General features: G+C 50.5%; 1 protein-coding gene across 10 annotated transcripts in view; it reads right to left on the minus strand.

The window, feature by feature from the left end:
• Positions 1 to 829: 829 nt before the first annotated feature.
• The window catches only part of LARP1 (La ribonucleoprotein 1, translational regulator), a 79,309-nt gene continuing 58,231 nt past the window's right edge, over positions 830 to 21,907 (minus strand). For 7 of the 10 annotated variants that reach the window (XM_045820686.1, XM_045820695.1, XM_045820678.1 and 4 more), the window contains 15 exons: positions 20,677 to 20,805; positions 20,395 to 20,601; positions 20,134 to 20,296; positions 19,130 to 19,274; positions 15,967 to 16,141; positions 15,673 to 15,842; positions 13,836 to 14,228; positions 13,097 to 13,220; positions 12,767 to 12,972; positions 12,239 to 12,345; positions 11,292 to 11,443; positions 8,122 to 8,266; positions 6,352 to 6,461; positions 6,079 to 6,206; positions 830 to 4,494 (listed from right to left, as the gene is read on the minus strand). In XM_045820686.1, the coding sequence (XP_045676642.1) occupies positions 4,285 to 4,494; positions 6,079 to 6,206; positions 6,352 to 6,461; positions 8,122 to 8,266; positions 11,292 to 11,443; positions 12,239 to 12,345; positions 12,767 to 12,972; positions 13,097 to 13,220; positions 13,836 to 14,228; positions 15,673 to 15,842; positions 15,967 to 16,141; positions 19,130 to 19,274; positions 20,134 to 20,296; positions 20,395 to 20,601; positions 20,677 to 20,805 (2,564 nt within the window). In that variant the 3' untranslated portion in view covers positions 830 to 4,284. The remainder of the gene's footprint in view (positions 4,495 to 6,078; positions 6,207 to 6,351; positions 6,462 to 8,121; positions 8,267 to 11,291; positions 11,444 to 12,238; positions 12,346 to 12,766; positions 12,973 to 13,096; positions 13,221 to 13,835; positions 14,229 to 15,672; positions 15,843 to 15,966; positions 16,142 to 19,129; positions 19,275 to 20,133; positions 20,297 to 20,394; positions 20,602 to 20,676; positions 20,806 to 21,907) is intronic. The other 3 variants (XM_045820663.1, XM_045820667.1, XM_045820652.1) reach the window with 2 other exon arrangements.

Here is a 21,907-nt window from a genome sequence, read left to right on the forward strand (position 1 = left end):
TAGTTCACTTTTTTCTCTCCAACACTCACAGTCCTGTGGCTTCTGGGAGCTCCAGCGGTGCAGGCGAGACCAGGGCGATCAGTGGCCTCTCACAGGGTTCCCACCAGGTTGTGGAGGCCACGGAAGGCATTCAAGTGCCTGCCCACCTGACAGAGGGTGGCATTCTAGGCAGAACCATTTCTGATGGGATGCACCAGTGCCAAGCATGGAAAACAAAGTTGTCCGATGAGTGAGTCAATGTGGCCACACCTCACTTTTAGTTTTGTAATTACACATCTAGGCCAGACTGGCACTCACAACGTTACTACTGCCAGCGCCTGACCTCACAGGTTGGGGAAAAACCAACAGCCCAGAGACCAGCCACCGTGGGGGCACGAGATGGTGTCCCCCACCCCAGCATCCATCCTCAGGGCTCCGTGGCTGACCCAGATCCCCCATGGCCCGTGTTGAACTTGACACCCCAGCAGCGGAGTCTGTTCAGTGAGGGGCTGTGCCCGCCCTCCTGTGAGAAACTGAAGTGGCCTCCATCTTCCTGGCGGCCTCTTCCCACGATGCCAGCGCAGGAAACCCTGGAGTCTGAGCTGGCAGACTGGTGTCTCTTTCTGTGGCTTTGGCTGTAGCTCCCACTTCTTCCGTAAGACACAAGGTGAACACGAGTTCAAGGCTGGCAGCGCGCTCACGACCACCGAGGAATCCATTGGAATGCACTGGCAGCCTGAGAGGCCAAGGGGCCCTGCCTTGGGCACAGGTCTGTAAAGCGCTCACATGCGGGCCAGGATTCTTCCCACACCCCACAGCCGCACCCCAGATAGGAAACCAGCCAGTATTGTGCCTTTTCAAGTTTTTATTTTTATACATTTTTTTGTATTAAAAAGAAAAGCATAATTACCACAAATTACAAAGGACTAAAGCAGACTAGAATAATGAATGAATCACTTCAGCCTGGAACGCAGATACTCTCAATAATATTAATGTTATAATACAAGCTCATTCAAGTATTTTACATTTTTTTTTTGTCCTTTTAAGTGTGACATCCAAGCACATGGTAGAGATAACGTACTATGAGCGTAAGGTGGAACCTTCTCCGCAAAGCCAGATGACAAGTTTTCCTCTCCAGTGAGAATGGGCCGTTGAGTTCCAATCTTCTCTGCCACCAACACGGCTGAAGGAGAGGGCGAGGTCCGGGCAGATCCAGGGGCCCACCGCACAGGAGACAGTTGGGGATCCCACTCAGGAGGGCGCCCGATGATCCAGACCGCTCTACCCAGGCTTTTGGCAAAAAACCCCACCCCAACCCTACTCAGATAAGCCTTCTTTCTTGCCCCTCCTCCCCACTTTGAGGACCTTCTCAGGAGCTTACTTTTTCTAAAATCAATCACCAGGAAAGGTGGGGGGAAAAGAGCTACAAATGAACGAAACAGAACATTAACAACTTTGACGTGGGGGCTCAGCAACTCGGTCTGAGCCCCAGGGGTCCAGGCTGGGGCAGACCCAGTGGCGCCTCTCTACTGGCAGCACGGAGGCTCCCAGGTGCAGGAGAGGATGACAGAGACCTGTCCCTTCTCAGGGCCGCCACACACAGGCTTTCTGGTGCTGGATGCCCGAAGCTGTGCTGGCATGGCCTGGCCCTGGGAGGGAACAGGATGAAGAGGGTTTGGGCGAGCTGTTGCTTTGTGTCTCAGATCTTGGATCCCCGGGAGAGGATGGTGGGTGTGAAGTGGCAAGCCCCAATGGCCCCTGCCACTCCTGCATGCTTGTCACAGATACATCGGTCCTAAATTCAAGTGTCTTCAGAAAGTGAAGATGTAAACTACTCTTTGCAACATCAACTCCTAACATGTTACCAAAAAAAAAGAAAAAAAAAAGGTCTCCTTTCTCCCCATCCTCAGCCTGTGTTGAGATGAAGTCCTCACCTCCTCACCTCAAAAGGGCCTTTTCTCTTTCTGGGGAGGGTCAGGGAGAAGATGGCAGCGCCCTGGCCTGGGAATCAACTCTACATCGAACCACCTCTCCCCACTCCCAAGGCTTCTGCATGCCCCCACACCCAGCAGAGGACAAACACTGAGGTTTCTGTGGTGCTGGATACAGTACAGGGCTGCGCGCCCTGAAGGAGAGGGGAATGAAGCAGGAGGCGGCGGGGGTGTGGGAGTCCAGTGTCTGGTACAACGTGGGGCCGGCACCAGACCGGGCAGGGCAAGGCCTCAGATCCCACAGTCACGGCGGAGACCAGACACTTGTCCTTGGCTTTTGAGAGAACTGTCCCTCAAGAACTGAGATGGGCTTCCCAACACACTAACCACTGGGCGGGCAGAGGTGGGAAGGGGGCAGGCCAAAAGCAATGAGGTGCCCAAGACAAAGGCAAGCCCTTGCCAGTCTGGGGTACTGTCTCCTACTCCCAGCCTTTGGGCCCAGCAGAGGGAGCAATCGAAACAGAGGGCGAAGGAAGAGTCACCGACTGAGCAACACTACCAGGGACTTCTCCGTGCTGCCTGGTCCCCGCTGGAGGTGAACGTGTCATCACGCACGCACCTAACACACAGCCCAGCCTGTGCGGGCCGGTCCTTCGTCACTCCCCCCAGCTCCGAATGCCGGCAGACTCCAACCGTCCCACTGTCGTTCGCAGCCCAATCCGGGGCCGGAGAAGTCAGGTATACTCTATGTCCACATATACCTTCCTGCCGCGGGGCTTCTCCAACTGGCAGGGTTCTCCCCGGCCCCCAGCTCCTCCTCACCTCCTCAGTCCTCACTGCCAGGCAGGACCAAGCGGAGGGCGGGCAGAGATGGCTCGCAGAAGGGATGCAAGATGGGGAGACCACACCAGACCCACAGGAGAGTGGCATTTTCCTCCACCTTTTATGAGACAAAGCCTCCTTGAGGTCTCCAAGATCTTTCCAGGCAACACAGAACAACACTTCCAAGCCCCAGCCTGCCAGGTGTTCATCTCTCCCCGAGATGGGGGGACGGTCAAGTTGAGGACAGGCCTGTCCCAGCTCCAGGCCAACGCTCTTCTCTAACAGTCTGAAGCAAACTTGGCCATGGGGTAGGATGACGAGTGTCACAGCAGGGCAGGGCCCGGCGTGAGGCAACAGCAAGCGGAGTGAGGACACGACAGTGGCAGCAGTGTAGACACAGGATGTCAGCTTCAAACGATGCAACAGCAGGGATGCGTGGGGTGCGGCTCTCACCCGAGCCATCCCCAACTCTCTGGCCCCCGAGGCTGGAGGCGCTGTACATGCAAATCAGTCCAGAGAAAGACCCTAGCCAATCCAGCCCAGGCACATCCAGAGAAGGTGGGAGCTTGAGTCGACTCCACTGAGGAAAATAGGCATTTGGGTATTTCAGATTCCCGCTCCACAATAAGGCAACTTTTAAAAGAAATATTATTTCCAAGAACAAAACAAAATAAAACAAAAAGAATTCCATGGGTAGGAAATAAACATCACTTTCTGTGGATTAGGTGGGGGTTTTCTGATTTTTTTTTTTTTTTGGTCTTTTAAGGTCAGTTTTGTCCTTTTTTTTTTTCCTTCTTCCCCAAGGATGGAAAGGTCAGAGAAAAATAAAATAAATCATCTTTCAATAGTCTTTTCTGGTATGAGCAGCGTCTCTCTGGGCTGGGGAGTATGGGGCACGGGGAGAGAGGAGTGCGGGGAGGCGGAACCCCCCCTCCTCCACGTTCAGATCCTTTGGTTTCCTTCTCCCGGAAAACGGCAGAAGGGCATGGTGGGGACGGCGGGCAGAGGACACGGCGATGGAAAGCCCCGATGACAAGGGGGCCAGTGCCCGTGGGGCCCAGGGGCACTGCCAGAGCCTCCCATGGGACAGTGCCGGGCGATGGTGCCCACGGGCCTTCGTGTGGGCTGCATAGTTGGCTTGAGAGGGAGCAGGAGGCCGTGGGGCAGGGACCAGGGTTGCGGCCTATCCGCCGTGGGCAGGGCTAGAGTGATTTTGGTAATCCAAATGAACTATCAATAATTTAAAACTTGATATATATATGTATATATATATGTATATATATATATAAAATCTCCCCCCGTCCCTCCCCCCTTAGAAGCTAGGCTGTGACGAAGAGGCATGAAGAGAGGAGGGGGAAGGGACGTGTGGAGGCTCCTGCCCAGGGGTACCTCTGACAGCCCAAATGGTGTGCACACTGCTACTCAGCACGAAGGCCCATCCCAGTGAATCCAGGCCTGCTCCTTCTCTGTCCCCTCTCCTGGGACTGGGCACCCCCACGGAGTCTTGCCCATCCCCCCCCCCCCACAAAACCCCCCAGGGCGACAGGTTCTTTCACTTTCCCAAAGTCTGTGCGTCTGAGTGCTGGCTTGTCCATTTGGCATCTTCCCGGATGGGCTGGCCGGTGGGTGGTGTGGGGGGTTGGCTGACCACGGTGGCGGGCCTGCTGGAAGACTGGGAGGGGCACCGCTTCCTGCCCTCACCGCCGCCACCTCCTGCTGCCACTGGGTGTCGCTTGTGGCTGCCCTCTTCACCCATGGGGGGCTGTGATAGAGAAGGGAATGACAGGTGATTAGGGGGCACCACCCGTGCCTGTCCTCCCTGCCTTGGCAGCGCTGTCTGAGGAAACTCCTATTTCCCACCTGAAAATGTGATGTAGATAATGAGTAGGCTTAACCCTAAGAACAAATTACGAGTTGCACTGAGCACGTCCCCACGCCAGGACCTTGCACTTTGCTACTTTATGCACTTGCTCATGGGGTCCGCACCACCCTTGGATGCAGACCCACGCATCCATCCTGCAGATGAGGAAACCGAAGCACAGAAAAGCAATCTGCCTGGGTCCCCATGGCTGGTAACTGGTGAAGACAAAACGTGGGCTGGGCCCACGGACTGCTGAAGCCCGGGCTTTTATCCACAGGAGTTCCTGTTCCCGTTAGGGGAAGAGATCACTGCTCTGGGGTAACATGAGGAATGTGGCATGAAACAGGCCGAGACAGCTCAGCTCACAAGGCCCAAAGGCTCCGGGGACTGCCTCGTCCCCTCAAGGGCCTAAAAAGGACACTGATCTAGAAGTGAGACCACGACTGATCCAGTTGGGCTGCACCACTGCTGAAGGTCTTGTAACTTTGAAGAGATCTCCCTCCCTTTCTGGGCGCCAAAGCTGAGCCCACTCTGTCCCGCCCTAATTGGTCCTTCCTATTCCAAGGGTTCTCGGCACGTGTCCCCCCGCCTCCAGCCCTCAGGGGAGAGTGCTGAAGGAAGGACAAAAACCTACTCATCTTTATTCTGGGAGCCCTAGGCAGTGCGGCCATTATCTCACTGGGTGGCCGTGGGCTTGTTTATCCGCTGGTCAGGGGATGACACCATGAAACCTTCCTACTTCACCTCTTTATAAAGGTTAAAGGAGGACAATGCAAAATGTCTAGCACATAGTAAACAATCAATAGCAACTTTTAAAATACAATATAAACTACTATTACTGTTTACTTTTATTTGCCTTTTTTCTAAAAGGTTTCAAGGGAATAGTGGCATATCCCTTGCCACCATACATTGTACACTGTTTGAAGGAAGAAGAGTCTTTCACTCATCACTGGAGTCCCTGAAGACTGCACACAGAGAGACATTCCAATTACTCCAACCACCCTTCGCCTTGAAAAACCCAATAGCAATGACCCCGACCCACCACTGGATGTCACCATTGAGTTACTACTCCAAAAAGACAGCAGAGCAGGGTGGAGGTGGAGAAAAAACAACGTAACGTATAAACTCCTGGGGTTAGAACTGGCCTCTTCCAGTAAGATAAAAAAACATTTCACCTTGGCTACCCACCCAGACCAACTAGGGCACAGCAGCAAGGCAGGGTGTGAGATAAAAGGGAAAGAGCATCGTGACAGTTTAGCCATTTCTACTGTGGGCAGGCAAGGCAGGAGCAACACATAACCCCTCCAGTTAGCCTTCACTGCCCACTTCCCACGCTCTGCTTTACAGAGGCAGAGATGAGGCCCAAATTGGGACGGGCGCTGTCCCTGGGCCAGTGGTGCAGCTGGGGCCAGAGCCCAGGTTTCCTGATCTTGGGTCCAGTTTTCTTTCCAGGACAACCAGGGTGAGAAAGAGACTTTTACTTACATCCACTCGGAAGTCTTCAAGACGTCGGAATTTGCCGAGGTATTCTTGAAGTTTGGGGTCGATGTCCAAATTTTTGGCTTTGGAATATTTCAAGAAGGCCCAGAATTTCTCCAGCCCATAGAGTTGCCCTGTAGAGGAAGAGGAAAGAGAAGTAGGGAGAGCTGGGCTGGGGAGGAGAAGCTGAGACCAAGGGAGCGAGGTGCGACGTGACCAGGCAGAGCCAGGTCAAGCTGGGGAGGGAGGGGGACAAGGCTAGATGGCCGGGGCTCTCACCGGCTTCATAGTCCTTCACCGTTTCCTCCTGAAAATCCTTGAATATGTCCAGCCGGAACTTCTTTTCTAGGCCATAACTGTAGTATCTAAAAAGGCACTCCAAACCATATCTGCAGAACACAAGGCAGTGAGACAAGGACTCAGTTTCTTCACCTTAAACCAGGGGAATGAACTCACAGATGAACCACAAGAGTCTGATGGCAGTGGGTTATCGAGGAAACAGCAAATTCTGTAGGAAAGCTAACATTTACTGCTAGCCTGGGCGGCTCCAACATTAACGTGTACAGCCCACCAGGGGCCGGCAAACTCTGGCCAGGTGAACAGCAGCCCCCGACCACACCACCTTTGTGCTCCAGTTCACTTGTGAACTGTCATTGGCTGCTCTCTGCTACAAGAGCAGAACTGAGTAGTTGCAGCTGCAATCACAAAGCAGAAAATATTCGTCATCTGTCCCTCTACAGAAAAAGCTTGCCAGTCCCTGGGATAAGCTCTCTGGAAAGCCATCTGACTGCGCCAGTTAGTAGGTCTGTTCATGTCGATGACTCAGAAATGTCACTTCCAGGAACACCACAGGGGAATGGCCAAAAATGCAGATTTAGATTTTACAGATGCACCAAAACTGTTCATAGAAGAATTATTACAGAAAATCTAAATGTCTAAGAATAGATAAGTGGTGAAGCAAAACACGGTAAATCTGTTCAATGGAATGATAAGCCATTAAAAATGACAATGTAAATATTCACTGATGATACTGACAAATGCTTTGAGATATTATCAAGTGGAAAAAACATGTTCCAGAGCATCATGTGTGGAATTAACCCATTTTTATAAATGGGTAAATCTTACATCTGTGTATGCACACAAAATCTAGAAGGGCATACATTTAAATATATTAACACTGGTTATCTTGGGGAGTTGGTACTTTTTAAGTGATCTTATTTACATTTTCTAAGTTTTTAGGCAAAAACACATAACTTCTGTAAAAAGCCCCCAAAAGTCAATTATTTTAACAATGTGGAGAAATGCTCATGCTTATTAATGGTAAGACACAAAATGTGTCTCATTCACAGAACGATCTAGGAAAACATGAAACATGGCAGGGCTTTAATATGGGTCGTCTTTGGACTGCAGCTTTCTGAGCATTTCGGTTCTTTTCAAACTGCTTAGAGAACAAATTTTACTTCAGTAAAAAAGAGAAGAATCCTTTAAGAGGTTTTTTAAATTAGTCAAATATTGACAACAACCTAGACCCATCGATCAGCTGCCTCCCACATGCGCCCTGACCGGGGTTGGACCTGCAAACCTTTAGTGCACGGGATGACGCTCCCATCGCCTGGGGCCCCCAGCGTGGGCTGGCAAGACCTTTAAAATATACCACTAAGCAGAAAGTCAAGAAGCAAAAGCATACATAAGAGAGGCCATCTTTTGTGCAAATAAAAGGGGTGGGTAGGGAGACTACACAGGTGTATGTCTGTGCTTACACAGGCAACGTATGTTCAGAACGGACCCACACGATTCTAACCATACTGGCTAACTCTGGGGAAATGAACTGGATGGCGGGAGAAAAGCATGAAGAGACTTTTCACTATGTAATCTTTCAACTCTTTGAATCTTGAACCATGTGAATATATTACTCACTCAAAAACAATACATTTTAAATAAAGTACTTACACAAGCCATTTCCAGTTACCGTTCTGGAAGCAGACCCATCAGGGACCCCTAATCGCCTGGCAAGCACCAGCTAGAGCCCCTCCCCTCCAACCCACTCACCTGTAGCCTTCTTTGGCATCCTCCAGAGCCAGCTGCTTGAACTCCTCGTACATCTTTTTGTTGAAGTGATCTCGGAGGAAGAAGGACCAAAACCGAAAGAGAGTGTTCATCTCCTGAGACTGGCCGATGCCCAAGCGTTTCCGCTCTGACGGGGAAGGAAGGAGAGACACGTCAGGACTGGGCTGCCCGGGCTTCACAGGACAAACGGATCCCAGAGCTCAAGGACCTCGGTCCTTGCTCCAGCACCTCCCAGGTCCCGTGTTCAGCACCCGCCCCCCGCCCCCGGAGATGTGTCGAGCACTAACTACTCTGGGCCAGGCCCTGCTGCTGGACTCTGGGTCTGTGCCTCACCAGAGGCGGCTGGCATGAGCTTCCGAACCAGGTCATTTGGGTCTAGCTCTTCACCTCAAACAGTACTGTGCTCACGTGGAGTTAGAACAAAGAAGAGCATAAACAAGAAGTAGTCTGTACATTCCGACAAGTTACATTCTTCATTATTCATTACCAATAGTTATTTTAGGAGTAGTACAATATTAACAAGCACAGAGGGAAAACATTAAAAAACAGTACACAACATCATTGCACAAGACACTGAAAAAAAGTTGATAAATTCGATTAAAAAAATTAAAATCTTTGTGCTTCAAAGGGCACTATTAATAAAGAAAAGACAACCCACAGGATGGGAAAAATTTTTTGCAAATCATGTATCTGGTAAGAAATTGGTATCTAGACTACATAAAAAACTCTTATAAGTCACTAATAAAGACAAAAGATCCAGTTAAAAAAATAAGCAAAGGATCTGAATAGACCTTTTCCCAAAGAAGATGCACATGTGGCCAACACGGGAGAATGGTCAGCATCACTAGCTAACAGGACAGCACAAACCGAAGCCCCTGAGGTATCACATCACACCTGCTAGGACGGCCATAGTAATACTGACAGACAATAACAAGTACTGGGAGGATGTGAAGAAATTGCTGCCACTTTAAAAATATTTTTTTTACTGATTGATTTTGAGAGAGATAAAGAGAGGAAAGAAGAAAGAGGCAAAAAACAGAGATTCACTATCCCACTTATGTATGCATTCGTTGGTTGATTCTTGAATGTGCCCTGACTGGGGATTGAACCTGCAACCCTGGTGTGTCAGGTCCATGCTTTAACCAACTGAGCTACCCAACCAGGGCCGGTGCCCTCACTTTTGAACAAAACAATCTCGCTGTTCCCCAAAAAGTTAACAGTAGAGCTACCACATGACCCAACCACTCCACTCTTCCACCAAAAATAAATGAAAACATGCCCACTCAGAAACTTGCATAGGAAACCTCATAGCAACACTATTCACAATAGACAAAAAGTAGAAAACTCAAATGCCCATCAATTATGGACAAAATGTAGTACATATCCATAAAATGGAGTGTTGTTTGGCAATGAAATTAATGAAGTACCGATATATGCTACCACACCTTAGATGAACCCCAAAAATACGCTAAGGGAGAAAAGCCAAATCACAAAGAACCACATATGATTTCATTAATACGAAAGTCCAGAAAAGGCAGATCTATCGAGAAAGACAGTAGACTGGTGTTTGTAGAAGCCTGGGAGGAGTTGGGGGCAAGGGAGAGTGTTAAAGAGTGAATGACAGGGGGCCAGGGCTTCTTTCTGTGGCAATGAAAATGCTCTAAATTGTTTCTGGTGATTGCACTGTACAGTTTCAACATTTTATTTGTTTTTAGAGAGGGGGAAGGGAGGGAGAAAGAGAAGGGGAGAAACATCAATGTGTGGTTGCCTATCATGTGCCCCCTACTGGGAACCTGGCTTGCAACCCAGGCATGTGCCCTAACTGGGAATCAGACCAGCAACCCTTTGGTTCACAGGCCAGTGCTCCACACCATTGGCGCATTGTATAGTTTAAATGGGTAAATTGCCTGGTATGGAAATTTTATCTCAATAAAGCTGTTGCAACACACACACACACACGCGTCCATGCAGAGGAAGAGGAAAGTAAGACAAAGAACCAAGCATTTAGCAGCCATGCTTTGCTGAATGAAAGGGGGTCGGGTGAGGTTAGTAACTGCAGGTGAGTATTAAGACTGGTTTTGAGCACTTGACAGCCAACCTGACAGAAGCCTACGGTGAAAAGGCACTTCATTTGTGATCAAAGGAAACACGTGAGAGCACCTAGAGAGGATCTTCCTTAAACTATCATCTAGGGCAAGGGTCAGCAAACTTTCTCCTGTGAAGGGCCAAAGAGTAAATATTTTAGGCACTGCAAGCCACATATGGGTTCCCTCCACAACCTCTTAAAAACAGAAAAATTGTTGTCAGCTCAAAGCGTTCCACAGAAACGGGCTGCTGGCTGGGTCTGGCCCACAGCGCAGGTGGGCAGCCCGCTCTAGCAACACGTGCTGCCTCACACACACCGTCTGGGACGGACAGGAGACCACACCACAGCGGACGACGGCGGAGCTGGCAGTCTGGCCAGAAACTTGAGGGAAACTTGATTTTTTAAAAAAATCCTCACCTGAAGACATTTTTTCATTGATTTTAAAGTTACAAAGGGGGAGAGAGAAGCATGGACTGACTGTCTCCTGCATGTGCCTGTACGGGGAACCAAACTCGCAACTTTTTGGTTATGAGATGATACTCCAAGCAACTGAGGCACACCAACCGGGGCAACTGAGGCACACCAACCGGGGCCAGCTCTTGATTTTTTAAATTTTATTTTTAATTTCAGAGAGGGGAAGGGAGGAGAAAGAGGGAGACAAACATCGACGTATGTGAGAAACATCAATCGGTTGCTTCCTGTGCACACCCCAACCGGGGACCGAGCCTGCAACCCAGGCACATGCTCTGATTGGGAATCAGGAGACCTTTCGGTTTGCAGGATGATGCCCTGCAGAACTGAGCCACACAGGCAGGGCTTGTGAGTGTATGTGTGTTTAAATATCAGTAGAAGGTCAAAGAACGGGAGTGTTCTGAGCATCACAACTTTTGGCCTTCTGTATTCCAACACTACCTGGCCTGAGTCTATCCTCCTTTCTTCGTGCTGTAACGTAGCACCACTTGTTCTGGGGTCAGGGAAAAGCCACCTACGCCACCAGCACCAACACTCTAGACCTAAGTAGTAGCCCCAGAGTCTGGGCCCAGCCCTTTCCCCCTGTGCTTCTTACCGTTAAGGCAGCGCCTACGGTACTTGTGGTAGACATGTTGTGTGAAGCCATTTTCCTTGAGCAGCTCATGGGAAGGATGCTGGAACTTGGGCAGCGACTGAGGGGTACAACCATAGCTGCCAACCGTAGGCGTCCCTTCTGACGGGCTGGAGCTACGGAGGCCACGGAAGAGACAGTGTCACCAGGTTCCCTGGAGCAACTGGCTATCAGGTTAGCAGGGGCCCCTCCAGTTTCCTCCCTCCGCCAAGATCCAGCCCCTGACAGGACAACCAACAGGGAGGCCCCGGTGCTGTACTAGGCCTCTGACTTATACCCATGCGTCTGACTTGCTCTTTGCATCCAACTTCAGAGAGTTTTACAAAGGGGTCACTGAGGTTGACAGAAATTGGAAGACTCATCCTAAGTCATGCAGCTGTTTAAACGATGCGATTTGTAGACAATGCCCAAACCTGAGCTCTTAACTACTGACTTATCTCGAGTCAACATTTACCTTTCCTGAATGAGCAAGTATAGGTTAATCCACTACCTTTATCTTAAAATGCCTATTTTCGGTTCGTACCATCTTTTCAGGAAATAGTACACCAGTCAGTAGTTCCCAAACCTTGCTTTGGAACAGGGAACACTGGGACTATTTTGCTAAAAATGAATAAAAAGGAGTCTGGGTCCTTCCCCCAGTAGGACCCAGGAATGCGTTTTTGTTCAGCTCCCTGGCCACCCTGAGGTAGGCAGCACACATCCTGTTTTGAAACCGACCCGAGAACCCTCTCTGAGAATCCAGCCCCACGCGGCCGTGACACTGCCGCCTGAGAAAGAAGCCCCCTCTCCAGGCCTTGGATGCAGCTCTCCGGACCAGTCCCGTTTCTCTGGGTTCATCGATCTCACGGGGCTCCTCCCCGCCCCCCGCCCCAGAGCCAGCCGGGTCCCCCTCCCTCCCCGCAGCCCCGCACCTGATGGAAGCCGTCCGGGGCCTGTGCTCTCGGGAGTCCATCACCCACCCCACGTGACTCTCCAGGGGCGGGTTGGAGCTGTGTCTCGTCTTCCTTTTCCGAGGCATCTGCAAAGGTCAGTCCAGGGCTTGTTATTTCCTATACTCACACAACGCAAGGAGCGTCAAGCGTTTTGTAGTAGACCCTCACGTGTGTGTCCTCTCACAATCTACGGCCCACCTTCCTGTCTACTGTGTCACAACGTCCACATCTAGAGGCTGGTGTGCCCACTTCACAAAGAAAGGAGTCGAGGCTTAGGAGTGGAGCAACTTGCCCAAGAGACGAAACCCGGTCAGTCCTCCTTAGGTCTCATCCCAGCGCCGTGGGGCTACCACTCCCACACCCAGGCGGGCCCACCAGCCCGAGAACTCAGAGCAGGTGGGGGATCGGGCACTCTCTTGGTTTAGAGCAGGCAAGGGGGCAAAGCCAAGCACGGAGACGCAGCGAAGTGGGCCCAAGACTCCCAGCAGCCCAGCGGGAGCGCCTCACCTTGGCATCTAGTGTCCGTCCTTCCTTCACCACCGGGTAAAACCGTGGAGTCTGGCTTGAGTCTTTGAGCTGCGGTGTCCGGGGAGTGCGGGGGGTCCTGGCGTTGCGGTAGTTTGGCGACTCGGGGACAGTGGTGGGTAGAGAGCGGGCGATAGCGGAGGGCTCAGGAGCACCAAACAACTTGTTGGCCAGGGCGTCGGTGGGAACTGCAGAGGCAGAGCGGGGTCAGTGAGCAGGGGCAGGCCCAGGACTGATCTATCCTTGGAGGCCCCCTGCCAGAGGGCTCCAGACCCTCCAACCCAGGCCGATGTCCCCAGTGTCGCCCTTCACCTTGCTGGAATCGGGGTGGCCCCGGAGGGACCTCCTGGTTGGGATCCACAGGTGGCTCAGGGGTTAGTGTGTCAAACTGCTCCCGGCTGATCATGTTGACTTTCTTGAAGTTCTCGACTTCTTGCTGCAGAGAACACGAGACGGGTGGGGAAAGATGTTAGTAAGAGGACTGCCCTAGCCTGTTTAGGAATCAAGACCTGCAGGAAGCTGGGGAGGGCAGCTCCCACATCCACATACGTGGAATTCTGGTCCCCAGGCTGTCGGCTGCCCCATCGTCACTCCTCAACCCCGGTCACCGGGGCACAGTGTGCTAACCCGGGAGGGGGAGAACTAGCCCAGCCCTCTCTGCAACCAGACAGGCCAGGATTCCAGCTCCCTAGGAGCTCAGTGCAGATTCCTCCCAAATCTCTTTCTGCTCCTCTCTTCACCCCCACCAAACACACCGCTACTTACTATATAGGCCCCCCACCCCATACATCCACCCTGCAGAAATCTACAACAGAGGTTTTTACTGTTTCCAAACAGCAATGATTTTTAAAAGACTTATCTTTTCTCCATTTTCCAAACACAAAGCAAGCTCCTCAAAAAGCTTTTACATTTTTACATACACTTAAATACTTAAGAACAGAAGTGACAATCTAATCCTTTCTGTGCCCAAGGTCACGCAGCTCATTAGCCTTCTTCCCCATTTGTTATAGGCACCCCACGTCTCACCCTCACTGCCGTGTCAGAACCTTACCTTGATCTGGGAGTACTCAGGCTCGAACTTTGCAGTCCACAGGTCCTGCTCATAGTAGAAGAGCCCATCGTTAATGACCTTGGCCAGCTCAGCGCTCATCTTGGCACGGGAGGTGTGGTTGCCTGTGCGGTCCCCCCCTGGGTGCCGGCGCATGTAAGGTGGAGTCTGAGTGACGATGAGGATCTTGTTGACATCCCGGTCGTCAATCTCATAGTCAGAGTCTTCATCAGACCAGGCGGTGAAGGTGTTCTTCCGTCCGTCCATCTGCTCCATCTCCTCGTCAAACAGGAAATCCAGTTCCTCCTGCTCGTCCTGATCCTTGGACAGCAGCTGCTGAGAGGGCAGCTGCTGAGGCAGAGAGGTCTGGTGGAGGAACCTGGGCTCCTCGGACTTCTGAAAGAGAATCACCAGGGTGTCCTTAGACCAGGTTCTGTAGCTGTCCTACGATGGAGGTCTCAGCCCCTCAACACACTGGATCGCCACAACTGTGTCCTGATAATGCCAGTAAGTCACATGTGCCTTGGAGGCAGCTTCGAGGGGAAAGGACGTCCCACAGGATTCCAGGTTTCTCTACACACAGCTCACATCACAGTCATTCATAGGCCATGAGCTGCCCAGTTCCCTGCAGGCGGATACTGTGTTCTCATTCACCCCCAGAGCCTACGCAGCACCTCGCCTGGGAGTGGGCGGGCGGCAGTTCAACAGGCTGAATCATCATTTATCATCCACCCAGCACCTCCCATAACACTCCGAGAGACAAGGACCACATCTGCCTCACTGCTCTTTATATCCTCAGTACCTAGACTGGGACCTAGTGACAACAGATGTTCCACTATTTAATGAATGAGCAAATATCCACTGGTACCAGGCCCTGCATGAAGAACCCTAAAAGCAAAATAAACAGGACAAAGTCCTTGAACCTAAGGAGCTCACAGTTGAGTGGGAGAAGCCAACCATCAGCCAACCAAGTGCAAGGTGGTATATGGTCAAGACTACAAACAGGACCTGTACAACTACACAGGGAGAGGGGCACTTCACCAGCAGGGGCAGGAAGCAGCAGAGTCAGGGAAGGCTGCCTGAAAAAACGGATTACAGTGGTACAATGGAAAAGGGGAGTGCAGAATTCAAAAGGCCCAAAGTCCAAGGTCATCTTTGAGGCCTTCTCACAAGCCCCAGACCAAAGAGGGTGGAGGGAGGGGAAGGTGGATGGAGCAAAAGCCTGCTCCCGGGAAGGCGGGCAGTGACTTCAGTCTGAGAGTGAAACACTGCTTTAACAGCGAACTCAATTCCTACTCTTCCCATATTGCTTTACTGTTTCTATAGCAGTCTAACTCCTCCTTCGCCTCAAAGACAGGGAAAATGAGGCCTTGAGATCTTAAACAAGCTTCCCAAAGTCACTGGCCACAAGAGCCAGGAGGCCTATGTTCTAGTTTGCAGACTCCAACTGCACATCCAAGCTGTGAATATGCTTCCCCTCTCCCCTCTTCTGAGGGCCTGAGGAGCTTATTTAGGTGCAAGGAAAACAAATGCAGGGAAAAGGCACTTCAAATGCAGCCCCAGGGATTGAGATGGGGCAAAAGAACAGCCAAGCATCAAGAAACTCTGAACACTGCTGGCAGAAGCTGCACGCTCTCCTCCCGTGAAAATCACCACTGACAGTGGAAACAGGCCACATCAAGCTCCTGCAGCCACCAGTGACCTCAGCTCATACTACCACAGCGAGCCACCAGCTTGCCCAACAGCCCTTCGGAGCCAAGAGCTCTGTGATACCCCCTCCAAGCACTCCAGCCTGGGGCCTACAACCCACGGCAAACGACAGGCGACAGGCCGCACCCACCTTGAGTCGTGCTGGGGATGGCCGAGGCCTCTTCTTCACCTCAATCCAGTTCTCAGAATCCAGGTCAGGCAGGCTGGCAGACAGGCCCTTGGGCAGCGTCTTTAGGTTGCTGACCTCCTCTGTTTTGGTTGGCACTGGGGTGACTGCACGAGGAGAGCCAGGCGCCGACTCTGAAGGGTGGAAAGGTGAGGTCCTCATCCCTCCCGTTCCTCCTCCTGGTGCCAGCCCTGAGGAAGCCCACTGGCTGGGGGACAAAGGCAAGGGGAGGCACCTGTACGCTGGCAGGGTACCTACCTGTTTCCTTCTGGTAGTGCTGGCGGGGCACAAACTCAGGGCAGTTGAGAAGCTGGGAGAAATCGGTCTGGGAATAGTCCACTATTGGGGGACCAGGAAGAGGCCATTTCTCTGGCTCTTCCCTCCTGCGAACTTTCTCATCAACAATCTCCACCACCTTGCTGTCTTTTAGGGCCTGCAGGGGAGAAGGAGGGATAGGGAAGACTTAAACAGACTGAGATTTAGAAGCTGGAAGATGACCCCATGGGCTCAGCTGTAAGTCCAGTGCAGGCAGAAGTATTAAACGCTGGCACCACCTGCCATAACTGGTAGACGGCGAGACATCCTACCTCCGACCCTTCCATCTACATCCAGTAATCTGCCCCAGAGAAACACCTGCATGAGCAGGTGACAATACGTGTTAAGATACACATAAAAGACCATTCATAGCAATGTTGCCTGTAACAGGAAAAAACGTGAACACTTCCTTACTTGCCACCACACAGGCAATTTAAATAAATTATGGCACCTCCACTCAATGGAAATCTACTCAGACATTAAAAAGTAGCTTCCTGGGTGCTGAGGTGGAAGGAGCCACAAAAAATAGGTCTAGGTCAGTGAGTATAAAACCCCATTGGTGTTTAAGTAAAAACATATGAATACAAATTTTTCTAGGAGTAACAAGTAAAATTTACAAGTGTTTATCTCTAGGAAAAAAGGCAAAGAGTAGAGAGGGGAAGAAAGTTTTCTTTTAAATAAAATCTTTATAGAGACAAGGCCTGGCTGGTGTAGATCAGTGGATTGAGCGCAGGCTGCAAACCAAAGGGTCACTGGTTCAATTCCCAGTCAAGGTAAATGCCTGGGTTGTGGGCCTGGTCCCCAGTGGGGGCCACATGAGGGGCAACCACACAGATGCTTCTCTCCCTCTGTTTCTCCCTCCCTTCCCCTCTGTATAAAAACAAATAAATAAAATCTTGAAAAAAAAAAAACCCCACAAAAAACAAAGACACAATGAAAACACTTTGAAGTGTCTCTGCATTCTCTGCTGGCGAGGCTGGGGAGAGGCGCTCTCAGGTGCTGCGGGTACGAACGCAAAAGGCCCGTCACTGGGAAGAGGACCAGGCGACAGCAAGCGAAATTGCATCCGCACCTGCCCTTTAGCTCAGCCGTTCTTCTCCTGGGAGTTTATACCAGACACACTGGCAAAACCAGGAAAAGATGCAAGTCCAGCTGAAGAAAGGACAGAGGAGTATCTTTCTATTACATACTCCTATGCTCCCAGACAGATTAAGCGGAAACATAAAACAGGTGGAGAAACACACGTGTCACATGTGACCACTCATCTAAGAAAGAGGAAAGAGACAAATAAGTTTAGAAGTGTGTGCGTACTTTCTAATGGAACGATTCAAAAAAGGTTACCTATAGGGGAAGTGGGGGAGGTAGAGATGAGAGAATTTTAAGTCAGACTTCTGTGAATATACTTTATTGACTTGGAATCATGTAAATGTTTTACACAAATGTAAAAACAACCTGAGAGCAAGATGAAACTAACATATCAAGTTACAGACATAACCGTCCAAAATTTATTTTTGTAAGTTGAAAATACAGTCATCTGACTTTGTAAGTAGAAGGGAGAAAACCCAATTTTTAGTAGTTGTAGAAGAAATATTATGAAGGCAGTTATGACTCAGTAGCCCTGAATTTTAACAGAAAAATAACAGTATAACCTCATGATGTACTAGAAAACAAACAACCCCCTCAAAACCTCTAGAAACAATGAACAATCAAGTAGCAATTAATACCCCTTTAACGCAGATGTGTGGTATCTAATTATATACCATTTCCCCAAAACAGAAGAACCAGATCGCCCGGCCCAAAACGGTCAATTCCAGACCTCGAGCAGGAAGCGCACAAGACGCACCAGCGCCCCACTGGCCAAATGCGGGACAATGTGATTGAGCGGGACGACCCCGACACACTGAAATAAACAGAGTATGTCTGAATCTGTAAGTTGATAGTGACAAAAATTTAAAAAACCCAAAAAAGAAACAAAAAAAGCCCAGACCTCACTGGTTACCATGAAGATTATTGGGGATCAACTCATAACTCTGAAAACTGGTTAATAAAAGTAAAGATCAAACATTCGCCTATCCTTCCTGTACAAATTATATACCTCTTGGGAACTAAATAGTTGGTGAAGCAAAGGTCCTCCTTAAAGAAGTATTTCAGCTAACAAATGAAGATGGATTGATAAAATTAGAGGATCACCGTTTTTCAATCCCCCAACAGGCAAATAATAGGCAAGGGTCATCAGTAGAAGCTTTATCATAAGGGGAAGAACCAAATTATCTACCAAGTACTCTTGACAAGGAGGGGGGAAAAACCCCCAAACCTGAATCTGACCAGGCCTTTGGATCACCAATTTACAAAAAATCTGGAGTATAGGACATGTTAAATGACACCATTGTGTCCTATAAGACATATAACCCAGTTTATTCAAATAATAAATTACAAGAAAAAGGTAGGGGGGACCTAAGACAATACATGGGTCTCATAAACTACTAAAAGAAAAAAAAATTTATTTAACCTGAGGACATTTTTTCACTGCTTTTAGAGAAGAGAAGGGAGAGGGAAAAAAACATCAATGCGAGAGAGAAGCATCGACTGCCTGCCTGCCATAAGCACCCTGGCTGGGGATTGACCCCACCACCCAGGTACGTGCCCTGACCAAGGATTGAACCTGCAACCCTTGGGTTATGGGACAATGCTCCAACCAACTGGGCCACACAGGCCAGGGCCTAAAAGAAATTGTTTTTGACAACTGGAGTGAATTTGCAGCTGACCAAATATAGGTGATCTTAAGGAATTACTGATACTTTTACACGGGATAATAATGTTGTGGTTATTTTTAAAAACAAGTCTTTATCTTTTAGAGATAGGTACTCGTTACCAGATACTGTCTTCAAAGTAATCTGAGGGAGGAAACAGATTAGGGGGTAGATGGAATTTAGGCGGGCCATGAGTTGCAGAGAGAGAGAGAGAGAGAGAGAGAGAGGAGGTGGGGAGAGAGGCTGGCCAAGCCTCGGATCTTTAGCAGAGGGAATCAAATGGGGGCCCAAACTCCAGCTCCGTAATCTGGGACCATCCTCTCCCCTGACCCCCAGCCCCAGGGAGGGAGACATACCGCAAAGATGAGTGAAATGTCAGTGGTAAGGGCCTGCACTCGGTGGAAGGAAGCAATAAGAGTGATGGGAAGGAAACCGTCAGCATCCATTTTCCGTCGCAGGAAGAAGTCTCGCTGTAAATTGTCCACGCTGAAGTAGTATTCACTAGGGGGAGGGGAGAACGGGTGTAACTGCTGCTTCACGTACAGGTAGGTCTTCCCAGTTCTGCCGTACACCCCAGCAACCTCAGCGGCCTCTGACTTAACCCCTGAACCCCCAGTGTACATACATTGGTTTTAGGGACTGAAAGAAATGGTAGCCACCTGTGGCTCCCTAACCTTGGGTGAAGCCATTCCCTCCGCCCTTCAGCCCTTTTGCATGCCTGGCAAACTCCCTCTGTTCTGCTTCTAAACCACTATCACATTCTACGTGCCACGATGCCACATCTATTTCCTTGTGTGGCTCCCTCAGTGGACTGAAAGATAATAAATTGGAGTAGTTTGGAGCTAGGGTTTTGCCATCAGACAGAAGTGGATTCAACTCTGTGCCTTGTCACTTACTAGCTGAGACAATGGGCAAAGAACTGGGCCTGTTTACTCATCCATAAGATGGGGTTAAGACCCAGCTCAGAGGAATTAAGTCGATAACTGCAGGATTAAATAAATATGAGAATGCCTGTCAAGCACTTGAGAGTCACCAATAGTTAGGACTCAATAAGCATTTGCTAGCATTCTGGCAATGCAGCCATTACAAACAGGAGCACAGAGAGGGACTGAATCTAGACATTTGCTCTCCATTTTATTAGTGGCAATTTATAATTTTCCTAAGGTAAATATGGTATTACTTCTGTAATAAACAATAACTTTGTGAAAAATTAGCTTAAAAGATGAAAGTCATCTTTCTTAGCTCCAGCCAGGGCAGCAAATGAAGGGCCGGTGCAGCCCCACTTTGCCCGGCTGCCAAACTCAGGCAGCCCCCAGACCCCCACCCGCCCGTCCAGAGAGAAGACGCCCTTCCCACTCACATCTGGCGCTTGATGTAGTCCTTGAGCAGCTCCTGGTCCACGCTGTAAAGCTCAGTGCTGCTGACATTGTCAAAGTAGTAGGTGATGTTGTTCATGTACTTGTGGGTTCGAGGCCCCTCTGCACCATCGAATTTTCGGTAGCTGAACTGGTAGTCAAAATGGGCTACAGGGAAAACGAGTGCCATGAGGGAGAGGCGACCCGTGCCCACCGCCCCGCCGCACTCCCTGGGACATCCCGGAGCCCAAAGGGGCCTCACGTACTTCGAGCGCCACCCCGGCCGCGTCCCCGGCCACGACCACGCCCCCGTCCACGGCCGCGGAAGGAAGCCCGTGCCCCACCAGCCCCATCACTCTTCACACTCGATGTCTCATCCTGGTCGGGCCAGGCAGGCTCCGGTTTGGTTTCTGGTTGCCAGGCTGGGGTAGGGGGGGCCACAGGCACAGGCACGTAGGGGGCAGGCTCAGACCCTACAAGGAGAGAGGGCTCTGGGTCAGGCCCGAGGGACCTCCATGCCCAGGCCCCCCATAGTAGGTGGCACATACCTTTGATCTCCCCGCGGTTGGCAGGTGTGTGTCTTGGCTCTGGTGGGCGGGCAGGGCGTGAGACCAGTTTCTCTCTGGACACCTCAGGCTTCATGTCTATTTGCAATGGGACCCACTTGTGTTTGTTCCCTGGAGGACAGCATGGGCACACGAGACAGGCTTGCAGGAGGTCCTTCCCAGCCATCTCTATCCACAACCTTCCTCCCCAGTGTGGGGCTTCAGGCCTGAATCACAGCCTGGTGACCTTGGGCAAATTCCTCTCCCATGCTGGACATCATTTTCATCTCTAAAATACGGAGGTCATAGGCCTGGGTGGTGTGGCTCAGTTGGTTGGAGCATTGTCCCATAAACTGAAAGGTTGTGGGTTCAATTCCCAGCCAAGGCACATGGCTGGTTGCAGGTTCAGTCCCTGGCTGGGACATGTGAAAAAGGCAACTGATCGAGGCACGTCCTCAGGTGAGAATGAATGAATGAAAATGAATGAATGGAAAATAAAATTAGATAAAATAAAAATTAAATTAAATAAGGAGGTCATGGACCTCGGGGTGATGGATACTGCTGGGTGACTGACTCTTAACACCGATTTCTCCATGGTCAGAGAACACCATTCTGGAGCTAGACACATGGCTGCCCAGCATCAGGATGGCGCTCCCCAGGCTCCCCTTAGGCTCGTGCCAAAGGTCTGGCTGTGAGAGCTGAGGAAGGCAGTCAACCCCAGGTGGAGTCCCTAAAAGGGAGCCGCTCTCCCCGTCCCTTCCTGCTAGCTGGGATGAGGGGATAAGGACAAGCTGTGTTACATGAGAGGCCCCGACACACCAAAGCAAGACACGAGGAATCAAAGAGTTGTTATCCGGGGCCTGGTCTACTTACACTGAGCTGTCAGGTGAGAGAAGTAAATTTCATCTTGTTTAAAACACTGTTACTCTGGGATCTCTATTAGACCAGCCGAACTTGTGCCCTAATCTTAGCTCCGGCCAGAGCAATGAGAACTCTTGTCTTTAAGTGAAATCTTTCACAGGAAAGCAATGCATTGAGACATATAAACAGTACTCTGAGGCGGGGCCTCACCTGTCCCGTGCACTGCCAGAGCCCCGCGCTCGCAACAGGCTTACCAATGCTTGTCTAGTGAGAGAAGAATCTGATGGACTGGCGGCGGAGGTGCAGACTGCTGGCCCAGGGGCCTGCGCCAGCCAGCCAGCCTCCCGAGGACGTCTCAGGGACCCCCCGAGAG

Source organism: Phyllostomus hastatus, unplaced genomic scaffold, assembly GCF_019186645.2.
Source record: "Phyllostomus hastatus isolate PE091 unplaced genomic scaffold, TTU_PhHast_1.1 phas_contig_150, whole genome shotgun sequence".
In the NCBI taxonomy this organism is placed as follows: domain Eukaryota; kingdom Metazoa; phylum Chordata; class Mammalia; order Chiroptera; family Phyllostomidae; genus Phyllostomus; species Phyllostomus hastatus.